Source organism: Odontesthes bonariensis, chromosome 17, assembly GCF_027942865.1.
Source record: "Odontesthes bonariensis isolate fOdoBon6 chromosome 17, fOdoBon6.hap1, whole genome shotgun sequence".
Classification (NCBI taxonomy): domain Eukaryota; kingdom Metazoa; phylum Chordata; class Actinopteri; order Atheriniformes; family Atherinopsidae; genus Odontesthes; species Odontesthes bonariensis.
In genome coordinates, this window is record NC_134522.1 from 27378968 (window position 1) to 27391065 (window position 12098).

The window sequence follows — 12098 nt, forward strand, 5'->3', positions numbered from 1 at the left end:
CTAGCATCAAACGCACGTGCTGGGTGAGACGTGTCTTACGTTGCGGCGCTGTTGGTACAGCGTTTACCAAACCTTGACGAGCAGTCAGGTTGCTGTTAGTTCCTAACAAACCTTGGTAACAATGAGATAAACTCGAGAGTTAATGAAAAAAAAAAACACTTTAAATCGCTGCTTTTGTAGAAAACACTTGTACCGAGGACGCTGACACGCGCCCCGGCGTGACTGTTACACTGCTGCTGTCCAATTTCAACGGACGAAAGGTATGAACTTTGTCAGCACTGGCTATGTATGGTTGTGTTAGCCTGCACGGGAGGATATGATGCACATGACCACATGGAGGTGAGGTGACTGCTAAAGCATTACTGTGTTCATTTTGCCGGTTAGCAGCCTCCGTTAGCTTCTGCCCCACTTGTCAACAGCTCCATGTGAGACTCCTACTGCTCAGCCGGCTAAGTATGTTGATCTAATCCTAAATACGCGAGAGGAGGGCATTCAAGAGTTTTGTGGTCATCTGGGGTCCCACAAAAGAATCAGTGTTAGGATAGAGGAGAAGAAACAGCTGACGGTTGCTGTGCTGTGCCACGTAGCTGACCAGCTAAAGGGAGAAGAGCTGCTGGGAAGTTGTGCACAGTCACTGTTGGAGGGTCCTTCTCATGCATATGAGAGAGTCCGGCAGAGTGAACAAAAAGAGGTGGAAAAGCACCCTGCAGCCGGGGTAGAAGTACCAATACAGCTGTGCAAATCACTGCATTACCCGTAGAATCGCACCGGTATCATCATCATCATCATCATCATGGGCGGATTAACCGTTCAGGGACCCTGAGCTTTAATGTTCCCCCCCGTGGGCTCATGGATGAATTACAGAATTGGGTATTGGACACTGGTTCTGGGGCAAGAAGCCCAAGAATGAAATGACCAGTACCCTTTCCTTTTCTTTATAGAAGCAAAGTAAAACGAAATGTCCCACGAAGAGATGGAAAAAGCCCACAAAAATGATGTAAGATTCCAAAATAAAGATGGATGCGAAATAATCGCACATACTCAGAATGACAGCATAAATAAATGCAAAATGTCCTCAAAGAGTTATATAGCCACTGAATTATGCAGCCACAAATGGACCGTATCCATAACACTGCACGTGTGTGTGTGTGTGTGTGTCTTGCAGAACAGTGGTGGGCACGTTGTTTCAGAATCTCTCTGTGGCCCAGACAAACTGGGCTTGTCCTCTTAGAAGCTTTCACTTTGTTTCTATGACAATACCAACTCAAGTACTGGGCAGCCATATTTTGTCAACAAAGGTGGAAACTGTTTTGTTTTGTTTAAATTTCAAAGCGGTTCTCTCTTTTCCCATCAGGTTTTGAGGCGTGTGCGGCGGCACCATGAGCTCCAAGGTGTGCAAGAACTGCGGCAGCTCGGACATTGATGTCGACCAGGCCCGTGGCGATGCCGTGTGCATGGTCTGTGGCTCCGTGCTGGAGGACAACATCATCGTGTCCGAAGTGGAGTTTGTGGAGACGGGAGGTGGAGGGTCGCTGGCTGTTGGGCAGTTTGTGTCTTCAGAAGGTGAGACCTGATAGGACTTCTCTCTCTTCATGTTTCCTGTCTCTCCAAACCTGCTCCCCAGTAACAGCCCCACACTAAACGTATGCACGCTGAAGCGCTAAAAGCGGATGTTGTGGTTCATTAGTTACTTATTCACTTTCTTTTTCTAGATATTTTTCATGTGAGGATGTAATGTGAATAACATATTAAGTCATTTATGGTTCATTTGAGCCTAAGTGGGAAACTTTCCCAGAATTCCTGCACTGTGCAGCAGGATTTGGGACATAGCGAAGTTTTAACCCTGTGTTTTTCAGTACCTTCAAAGTGGTTCACTGCTTACCTGGGTGCATCACCATGGTAACTAATCCTGCAAATTGAACCTTCTCTGGACTCGTTATGTTTGCAATAAGAAATCTCTACCGTAAGTCTCTCTGAAGTCTTTGGCGGAGGTTTCAAAGTGTGAGGCTCCTTTGCTAAATTTATATGGGACCAAATGACATAATCATGATCCTGTAGGCACCCAGACATTGAGCAAAACTAAGTGAATATTTATTTATTTATTTATTTTTTTTTAAATCTTTTATCCAAGGGCATGCTTGCTGTTTCTGACTCCTCTGATTTAAACCCTTTGGCTTTCCTTGATAAGTGCATGCATCTAAAATTATAATGTCTGCCTTCTCTTAAAAATGTATAGCTTGAGGACTGTTTGAGGAAATTCGTTCCAGTTAATTGTTTCCTTATAAATCTACACATAGTTATAATCAAGCAGAGCAAAAACAGGTTTTAGTCACACTTTGTGAATGTATTAAGACATTTAATTTTCTTCTTGATTGAAGCGCCTTCGTCAGCTGTGGCAGCCTCAAACTTTCTTGGGTACAAAGTGTTTCAAGCTCGATCTCGGCGGAGACTTTACCGAGTTCACGTCCAGACACCTGCTGCAATTTATAGACTTAGAATTTCGTTTGAATTATACATGATCACATTAGAAGCGACAGAGTGATCCTCATTCCCACGTTTATGTCCTTCTCAGCTGTAAAACTGCCTCTTGCCTCTCTGTGAAGTCGGCTCTCATGTCAAGTTTAATTAGCTCTCCCTGATTTGGAGCGCACGCTGTACTCTGATCATTACAGTGCAGCAGGCTGCACAGATGCAGGAGAAAAAAACTCTATACAGAAATCAGTTCTGGTTTGTTCAGACAGTTGCTAGATGGTTTCCATCTGGGCTTTATTTGACAAAGAAAGTACAGTTATTCAAAAGATGTTTAAAAACTATGGTTACATTGTTGTCATGTGGACACGGTTGCAGGGAACGCCACAGTCCGCTTTATATGACCTCAGTATATGCCGGTCTCCCTTTTGCAAAGGCATCAGAATGTGTTTGCTGCTGCATGACACCTAATCAGACCTCTAGTTGTGGGACAAGCTTTTGAATAAAGGGGCTGTTGTGAGGGGATCACCTGTCTGTGTGGTCAGAAAACTTAAAGGATGTTTATCAGGCAAGGGGAGGTCATGTACGACAGCAAACACCTTTGGATTGTCAAGACAAGTGATTTGGACGGTAATGAGGCTAGTAAGTATGGATTCTGTGTACAGGTGGCTGTAACAGTTTAACAAAGGAGGCAACAGTTCAGTGTCTCAGAATTGAAAATAAAGGGTGCACCAGAGCTCAGTTGTGTCGGACTGAATACTGGTGTAAATTGGGATATTTTTGAGGAGGAAATGAAACACAAAAAAACCTGTTATTGTGGAGAATTCTGTGACGAGGGGGAAAATGTTATCATGTGAGGATTTAATTGAAAGTCTCTGAAAAGTGTTTGTGTTCATTTACATTGACTTTTTCTACCACTCTACAGCTTATTTTTTACACCCAAACTGACCCAGTAAGTTTGTGCACACGTCTCCATGGATACCCAGTCATTTTAAGATTTCTGAACAAATCAGGCCCATCACAACTATGAACCGAACCCAGGTAATGAGTTAAAACTGCCCTGTTGGTAAAAGCAGGTTTCAGTATGGTTGTAAGGTTGATTTGATCTGGATATCCTCTGATCCCCATGTTATCAGTGTGGTTTGTCCCAGCTGCTTTTGTTATGATAACAACGATAATTAAAGAGCAAATTTTTTTTATGCCTTTTTTAAAGAGGGAATTTTAACTCATCCCTGTGATATAAAAAAAAAATAGCACAATTAGGGAATGGTATGATATTATAAATGAAATCTATCAAATGGAGAGAATTACTTTCTCTGTGAGGCTCCAGGGCTGTAAACTTGAGGAAATTTGTAATAGATGGAAAGTGTACATTCTTCTGAGATGCCCAGCTTATGTTTAGCAGGAAAAAGCTTATTAACATCTTGCTTGTATGTGTTAGTGTTTTTCTCTCTTTTTATTTATTTTATTTTAATTAATTTATTTTTTCTTTCCCTTTGTGGTTTTATTTTTGTATATCACCTCGTGTGTGTATATATATATATATATATATATATATATATAAATTAAAAAAAAGGATCAGACTGTAAAGGGATGTAACCTCTGATAAATAATATGATTGACAGGTAACGATCCTAAATAAAGACAAAATTAGGTTGCTGCTTGCCAGATGGATGTTTAATGTTTGAACAGCAGGGCCTCTTCTGTGCGTGACTTCATATATGTGTCTGTCCACCGCTGCTTATCTGTGTGTAACATTTGGCTTCTGATTATTCATCTCTGACCTCATCTTCAGCCTTCAGGATGGTTCATTTCTGCTGAGTCTGCCCTGGCCTCCCCTGTTACTATTGTTCTCACGGGTGTAGTTCACCCATCTGTCCACCAGAGAGTGCTGTTGTATCACACTGTGGGACAGATGAAAAGTTGTTCTGATATTTTCTTTTTTTTTTTTCGGTATCCCATTACGTTGAACTTTTAAGGAAAAATGAATGATTTGCTGCATGTTTCTCCACTCGTGTCTGTCAGAGTCTCCTTTTGATCTATACATTTGTTTCCTCTGTTGCTCAGGTGGTCCCAGAAATCCGACTTTTGGAGATGGACACCTATCTGGTATGGGCTCAGAGTCCCGGGCCCAGACGCTGCAGAGAGGTGAGTGACCAGCAGAGGGAGCTACGCTGCTTAACTAACGTGTGCAGCAAACACTGCTGCAAAATTGAGTCTTTCATGATCAATTTGCTGAATGTGGGGGAAAGGGGAAAGGAGGCGGCGGCGGGTAAAGGCTTATTTAATGTGCAGCAATACATTTCACATAATCTTTGTTTGTTGCGTGCAGAGTTCTCGTCTGAAAGCAGCTGTGTCGCAACATGTCAGTGTTTTTAACTTCAGCTAAGCAATTAAAGTCTTTACATTTTCAGAGATTAATTTTGATCTTTCAATCCTGTTTGTTCTCTTCTGTCATAAAAGCCACAGAAGCAGCTTTTCTACTTTGCTGCCTTCAATGCATTCTTTTAAAGAGGTCTTGTAGAGTTTGTGCTACACATTTAAGTCAGTCACCCGGTTGTTGGTTCATTTGGTGCAAAATTTGTTTTCCATGAATGAAGTTTAGTCTAAATGTTAACAGGAAACCCCACACAATGAACAGTCTGGTACATATAGAGTGTATACAAATACCAGACGGCAGCAAAAAACAGGTGTGAAGGTTGATGTGTCGTCAAGGTGCTGATCAACTTCTCCAGCTGTTGCAGAGCAACTTGTGTCCATCCAATCAAAGCGTTTCTTCTTTTTGTTCTTATGCTGTTAAGTGCTCCGCTACCTTCAACAGCTCACATCTCTTTGCGTCTGCCGTCTGTTTGTTGCTAAGCTGGTAGCACGCGTATGTCTTTAGAGCTTTTTGGAAATAGTTGCATGTTGCAGAAAAGGAGAGCAGCACAAGTTGGAGTAGAAGAGCTTCGCAATGAGCTGAAACTCTGAAAGGCTCCATAAATTTCAAGTTCAAATCATTTTAGTGCAGATGTGTCACTCTGAACACCTCTATCTTTACCCACTGTATATGTCCACTGACTTTTCTCAAATTGAAAGTGTTGATGGTTCTTTCCAGCCTGCTGTCAGGAAGAGCAGAAAATGATCATTTTTCAAACGGAAACATTGATATTTGGTGACTCATGTTCTGTTCTCCAGAGCTGGCGATCTAACTTTGCTTTCAATTCAGTGTCAGCCGATCTGTCGCTGACGCAGGACTTTGTTTAAAAAGCTAAAACGCATCAGCAGCTTGCAGAAAAACACAAACTGCTCGGCTCAGAGTCGGCTGGCAGCCGGGCAGAGAGCCCAGAGCTTGACTCGGAGCAGCTGGTTACCGCGGCGACGACCGTCTGCTCTGCTTATGATGTTTCATACGATGGAGCTGCTAAGTCACAAGGCTGTCAGACCGCAGCAGACGCTGAGTAACACGGCGGTGCGTGTGGATGTAGGGGATTAGTTTATTAGTTTAGTCACAGCGTGTGTGTGAGAGCAGATAGCAAGACGAGTACTGGGTAATGCACTGCTGCTGTTAGATTACTACTGTGTGTGTGTGAACACGTGTTGTACCATTAGTTTGAAATGAGTGTGCATCTTTTATATGTGCTAGTCAACAAGGTGTTGGAGTGCATTCAGTTTTGAGGTTCATCGCTGTAACTTATCGTTAGCATTGCAAGCAACATGTGGGTGTGTGAAACATGCGCCACTAAGAAGCTGGCTGAGGATGTATCCTTGCTGAAGCCAACCTCTGATCTGGCCAGTGATAAGCTGGTGCTGGTAACTGGTAACCTAACTGGTGTTTAGCATGCATGAGGCCAGCAACCCACTGGAACCACTGGCATGGCTGATCAGTAGCGCACCAAGGCTGGCAACCCCGCTAACGACGACGTCTGTTTTCAAACAAGCCGCCTCTGAATTTGGAGTCTGCCTGTATTTACTTTTTATGCTGACTGTAATGCCATGTCTTCTGTGATGGCTCAGTGTGAGCAGGAACTTTGTACTTTTTTTTTTTTTTTTAGAAAAATGGCATGAGGCTTACTGTTAACAGGTTTCAATCTGTCATTACCCTCTCTTGTTTAAAAGATTTTCACTGCTGTATATACTTTGTGTTGACACCTGTGTTGTCCGGAATAGCTGATGACTGTCATTTTTACTATATAATCATCCCAACTTCAAATGTGAGACAAAATTTGGGTTTTCTATAGTTCTGTCAAGTCTTTGTAAATGGGAGTGCCATCGATAAACTTTTATGTTAGCTTGCTGTCTTCCGTGTCAGTAAATCTGCCATAATGGCCTAAGTGCACTACAAGTTTAAGGAACAGCTTGTTTAACCTCAGACATGCAAATGTTGTAGGCCAAGTTTTTGCATTATGGCTCTGCCAGTCTGGCCTTTTTCTAAGGTAGCCACTGTAGTTTCGGATCTACCAAGAAGACATGCTTCATGTCTGATCTTCTGAAATACTTCCAAGTTGGAGAATTGTTCTAATACAGCGAGGCAGTAGGGATTAGAAAGTGTATAACACAGAGCTCATGTTTTGCTGTTGCGATTGGTGTTTTGGCCGACGTGGCCTTGAGAATAGCCTCATCATGCTTTGTGTCTGTGAGTCTGGATGAGTCTCTGAGATAGAAAAGCTTATTTTGTTTCACAAAGTGTTCCCCAGCTGGCGTCTGAGCCCTTCACCATCTCCCCATTGACTGAACCATATCTGCGAGCAAAAATCCCTCCTCCTCCGGTGTTTGTATCAACAAATGAGGGATTGGTGAAGCGGTGCTGCCCAACACGCAGTGGGCTTGTGTTAAGGCTTGTTGCCTGGGATTTAAATGCTGCGCTTCTGGCAATATTTCACAGTGAAAACACAGTTTATCCGAATCTAAACTGGATATTAGATTTAGAATAGATTTCCCATGACACAGAGCACTAAAGTAAATGTCTGGACGATATAAATAAACGTATTTCATTAGTTTTATTATAGGAATCGACCACAGCTTCTGAGCACAGGGAGGAATGATCACGATCGTGCTCTTTTGTACGATTTTAAATCCGTTAAACAAAACAATGCGATCCGCACACAAAAGAGCACCAATCGGTTATTACTCACCAGTTCAGTAGCAACAAAGCTAACTCTGCATCTGTCTGTCACCCTGTTATTTTTCCCTCCTTCACTACAGCAGTAAAATTCAGTCAAGATGATCCTTTTAGTTAAAAAACCAAAAAGAACAACATATCGAGGTGTATTTCTGCCTCCCTGGGTATGTTGATCAGATTTGTGTGTAAATGTCACACTCCTTCAGGATGTCCTAGTTTCTGTTCATGTAAATGTCACGACATTGTTCATTAATCTCGGGGCTTTGATGAAGGATTCAGCCACTGTTCTCAGGTTTTAGCTGAAGAGTTAAGTAAAGGCCAGTAAAATAACTTGAACCTGTGAAGGAAAGTCCTTATTAATGCTGTTGGCTGAGTCTGCCCTACCTAGTTGTGCCACAAACTTAGTAGGAATTACGATCGCAGTCACATTTTTTATTCTTACAGCAGCTGCTCAGAGTGCTCCAAGCAAATCAACCCGAAGCAACATTTTGTTTCCACCTCGCACTGTGAGGTATTCAGACTTGAATTGTTTTAAGATTTGCCTTAAGGTTATAATAAGTATTTGTTCCTGAGTTTTATTTATGTTTCTAATAAAATGTGGGTATAAAAAGGTTGAGTCTGATCATTTGATCACAAAACCAATTGTCACTAAAAGGGCTAAAAGATTCAGTCCCTCTGACTTAAACTCTAGCTGTATCTACCCAAAAGCTGTCCTCTAAGCTTCCTGATCCTTTATGACAAAGGATTAAAAATATGCATAAGCTAGATGATTTTAGAGTCCATAAAATAAACAAAATGTCATTCCATCCAAATTTATGTTTTATAACTGGAGGGAAATGGGAATCTAATCTTGGCCAAAGTTTTAAAATTCAACTATGATAAAGATCTAGTTTTAAACTTTAACTGTCGCAAGTTACGAGTTCCAAGACACATCTTGAGCAAAATCAGCCATCAACACTATGGTTGGAGGGGTCTTCTGCGTTGAATCTGCATAGAACCACCAACAGTCTCAGAGAGGTTGTTTCAGACAGCCGGATTGTTCTATGTAGAATATCAGAGGAACTAATCCAGACCTCCTGCTGGGTGGGGAATAACAGCTAATTTTCCTGCACTGTAAGGAACCGTCGAAATGTGGAGCCTATACCAAAACTGTAACAAGAAGTTTGGAGAAGGCAACGGAAGCGAGTGCAAGAGGCCGTGTGGTGTGTTTGCTCTTGTTACGAAGGCGGCAGACCTGAGATGTTCTGTTTACAGCATGATGGCACAAATTAGATTTTGTTTAACTGAAACAAAACAATTTGTCTGATCAAAACTAGCAGAGAGTTTACTGATGTGCAGTCGAGTTTAGACTCAGGTGGGAGAGGGATTGTCTTCAAATTGAAAGGTGCTACGTAAATCTGAATCGTGTATTTATTTACCTAAATACATCTGGGTTTTTCCACTAAACACATTGTGAAGTTTGAATTTGTTCCAACCATATACCCGGCCAACTCTGTGACAACGAGCAGGCCTGTCTTTTTTTTTTTTTTCCCCTGTCAGACAGTTACCCAACCCCTACCTGGCACCTGCTTTCCACGTCTGGCTGAAAATCAGTCTGAATAACACCAGTAGTTGTTAGTAACCATGGCAAGGTACTGCCATTATCATTGAGATGCCTGTTTTTTGGGTAACATAATGAATAGGATTTCTTATTCCTATTTTTCTGCATTTACTGTGCATGTACTCCGTGCCTGCTGAGCCTACCTGTCACTCAGCAGCAACAAATGCTGTAAAATAACTGCAAAAAAGTGCATTAAAGAACCATTTATTCAGAGTAAATTAAATGACTGCAGAAAGGGTTCAGGACAACGAGAAAGCGCTCATCATTTACAGTTGAATCATGATGTGTTGGAGTTCACATGTGTCTGAGTGCTTAAATTGTCATTAAAAGTGTTGACGAGAGAGAGAACCACGAAACAAGAGATCCAGACGTGGTTTAGGCAGGCAGGCAACGATTAGAAAGTGCGTTTGTCTGACGCTGACACTGACACATGCTGTTTTGACATCGAACAGCATGATGAGGCATGATGAGCTCAGTCTCTCACATTCCCAGACATCACAGTCTGTCGTTCACTCACATGTGGTTATGTGTCTGAAGATGCTCGACATGTTGAGCAGGTCTGAGGTCATGAACTCAGCAGCTTAATGGGAGCAATTAAAAACTATTATCCCCCCGGTGTGTGTGTGTGTGTGAGAAACATGTTTTTATTTTGCAGGCTTGTGTTGACCCATGTATGTTTGTGCACGTGTGCCTGTAATGAAACCCTTATGTTCTTTGCTGGTGTGTAGTTACAGTACTGATGCAATTCAAACTTGACTGAACTGTATTTGCGCGTGTTGATTTTCCTCTGTGTACAAGTGGTCCTGTGTAAATGCTGGTAACCAATGAGGCAGATTCACTTTACTGGGCTATTATCCTTCTCACCTCTACGTCTAGTTCAGGGGAATGCTTGTTTGCGAAGCTTGGACATCCATCCATCTATCCATTTTCTATACTCTACCCATTTTCTGTCCATCACAGGGCCACACAACCATGCACGCTCACATTCACTCCTAAAGACAATTTTTTTGGATGCCAATTAACCTAACATGCATGTTTTTGGACAGTGGGAAGAAGCCGGAGAACCCACGCATACACAGGGAGAACATGCAAACTCCACACAGAAAGGCCCCAGCCGGGAGTTGAACCTGGAACCTTCTTGCTGTGAGGCGACGGTGCTAACCACCACACCACCGTGCAGACCCCCAAGCTTGGACATATTAAGTGGAAATTAATTGTGACTCAGCCGTGGCACCGATGGGTTAAAAAGGTTTTCCAGCTTTCGCCTTGTGTGGCCCCACTGCACACACGTTCATCCCTTGATTTACACGATTTAGTTGCATGATTTATTAATATTGTGATGTCACAGCAATAACTAACTTTTCTTGGCTCCAGGGAGGTTTTACAAACATCAAACCTCCATGGACAAAAAACTAGTCCCGGAAAGGGCTAAAACCAATCACGGCTGACTGTGAGGAAGAATCTTTTTGAGGCTCTTGTGGATTTCTTAGTTGCAATACTGAGTGAACACAAGATAAAAGTGCCAACAAGTAGAGCACGAGTTATAAATGTTGCTGTCTTTTCTGGTGCAAGGCTCATTTAAAAAATGACTGAGGCAAAGAGGAAAACTGTTCTGTCGTCACACATTCACACTATATTTAGAGAGCGGAGAGGGATCATCCAGCTTGTAATCAACTTGCACATCTGGGAAGGCACCATCAATGCTGATAGGTATATATGGTTGGTATATAGAGCTGTATACCTAGTAGAAGACTCTGGGTGTTGGTGGAACATTTGGGACGTCACGAAACACAAAATACAACACAGAGCCAGGACTGCTGTGCAGGTAGAATCCTATATAAGGCTAGAATTGGACCATATTCCTCTCCCAAAACTCCAGTAACTGGTCTTCTCAGTTCCCAGATTTTTCCCAGACTATTGTTAAAGCCCCGCTCCAGCATTTCCTGATCCTCTAACAACTCATCTTTTTAACTTTAAATTGTATAACTTTTAAGTTTTTGCCATGAAAATCTCATGGCGTAAATCCTACATGGGGCATGACTCTCAACCCCCCCCATCCAGTAAGGATGGATACTATGGATATGCTATTAAACTCCACCCAAATAGTCTTCTCAAACTCTACAAAATGAGCATAGCAGAGTGAGTTTTGCAAACGGCAATATAATAAAGATCAGAGCTTCTAACTCTCATTCGCTGATCAGCAGAATAACAGGCTTTTCACATAAGATGCAGCAGCGTAGTTAATTTGCAGTGACACACTGGTACAGCTGCATGGGTCTGTCTGCCTGCTGAAGAGAAACCGTCCGCCCAGGACTCATCGCTCAAGAGGCTGCTGTGTGAGAAGTCCGCCATGGTGTGTAGCCACCTCCCCCGTATATTCAGCTTTTCTATAAGCTTTCTGAAACATGTGCCAGAGACTGTTTTCTGGAGGAGACTGCAAACACGGCCTGGTAACGAAGCAGATTTGTGGCTGAGTTGCTGACGGAGTGATTTATTTATTTATTTTTGGGTTTTTCCTCACCGCCATGATTTGTAAACGGGAGCTGAACAGAGAGAAGATGACCTAGACTGACCTAAATGCCTGTGGTGTCTCTCAGATAAATAGCCGGAAATAACGTCAGTCTTCATCACAAGTGGCAAACCTAGCTGTTTTATGGGTCAAATTTGAGAGTGAGGGACAAACCGTGACCACAGGGGAAGCTCGGTTAGTTGTCTTTTGCGAGAAAACACATAAAAAGAAATGGATTAGTCGGAAATGCCTGCTCATACTTGCTGTGTGTCTCTGGTTGGAACTCTATGAGTTTAGTAACAAAACAAGCTTTTCACTGGTTAAATTTATGAAACGGCTATCTGCAAAATAAAGACAGCAGACCTGTGTCCTCTTATATTATATTTTTGATGGGATTCTTCAATGTCTCCAAATTCACT

General features: G+C 42.3%; 1 protein-coding gene across 1 annotated transcript in view; it reads left to right on the top strand.

The window, feature by feature from the left end:
* The first annotated feature begins 45 nt into the window (after positions 1-45).
* Positions 46-12098, top strand: part of brf1a (BRF1 general transcription factor IIIB subunit a) — a 121090-nt gene continuing 109037 nt past the window's right edge. Inside the window, exons 1-3 of the mRNA XM_075447706.1 lie at positions 46-260; positions 1355-1563; positions 4537-4617. Coding sequence (XP_075303821.1) covers positions 1380-1563; positions 4537-4617 — 265 coding nt within the window. The 5' untranslated portion in view covers positions 46-260; positions 1355-1379. The remainder of the gene's footprint in view (positions 261-1354; positions 1564-4536; positions 4618-12098) is intronic.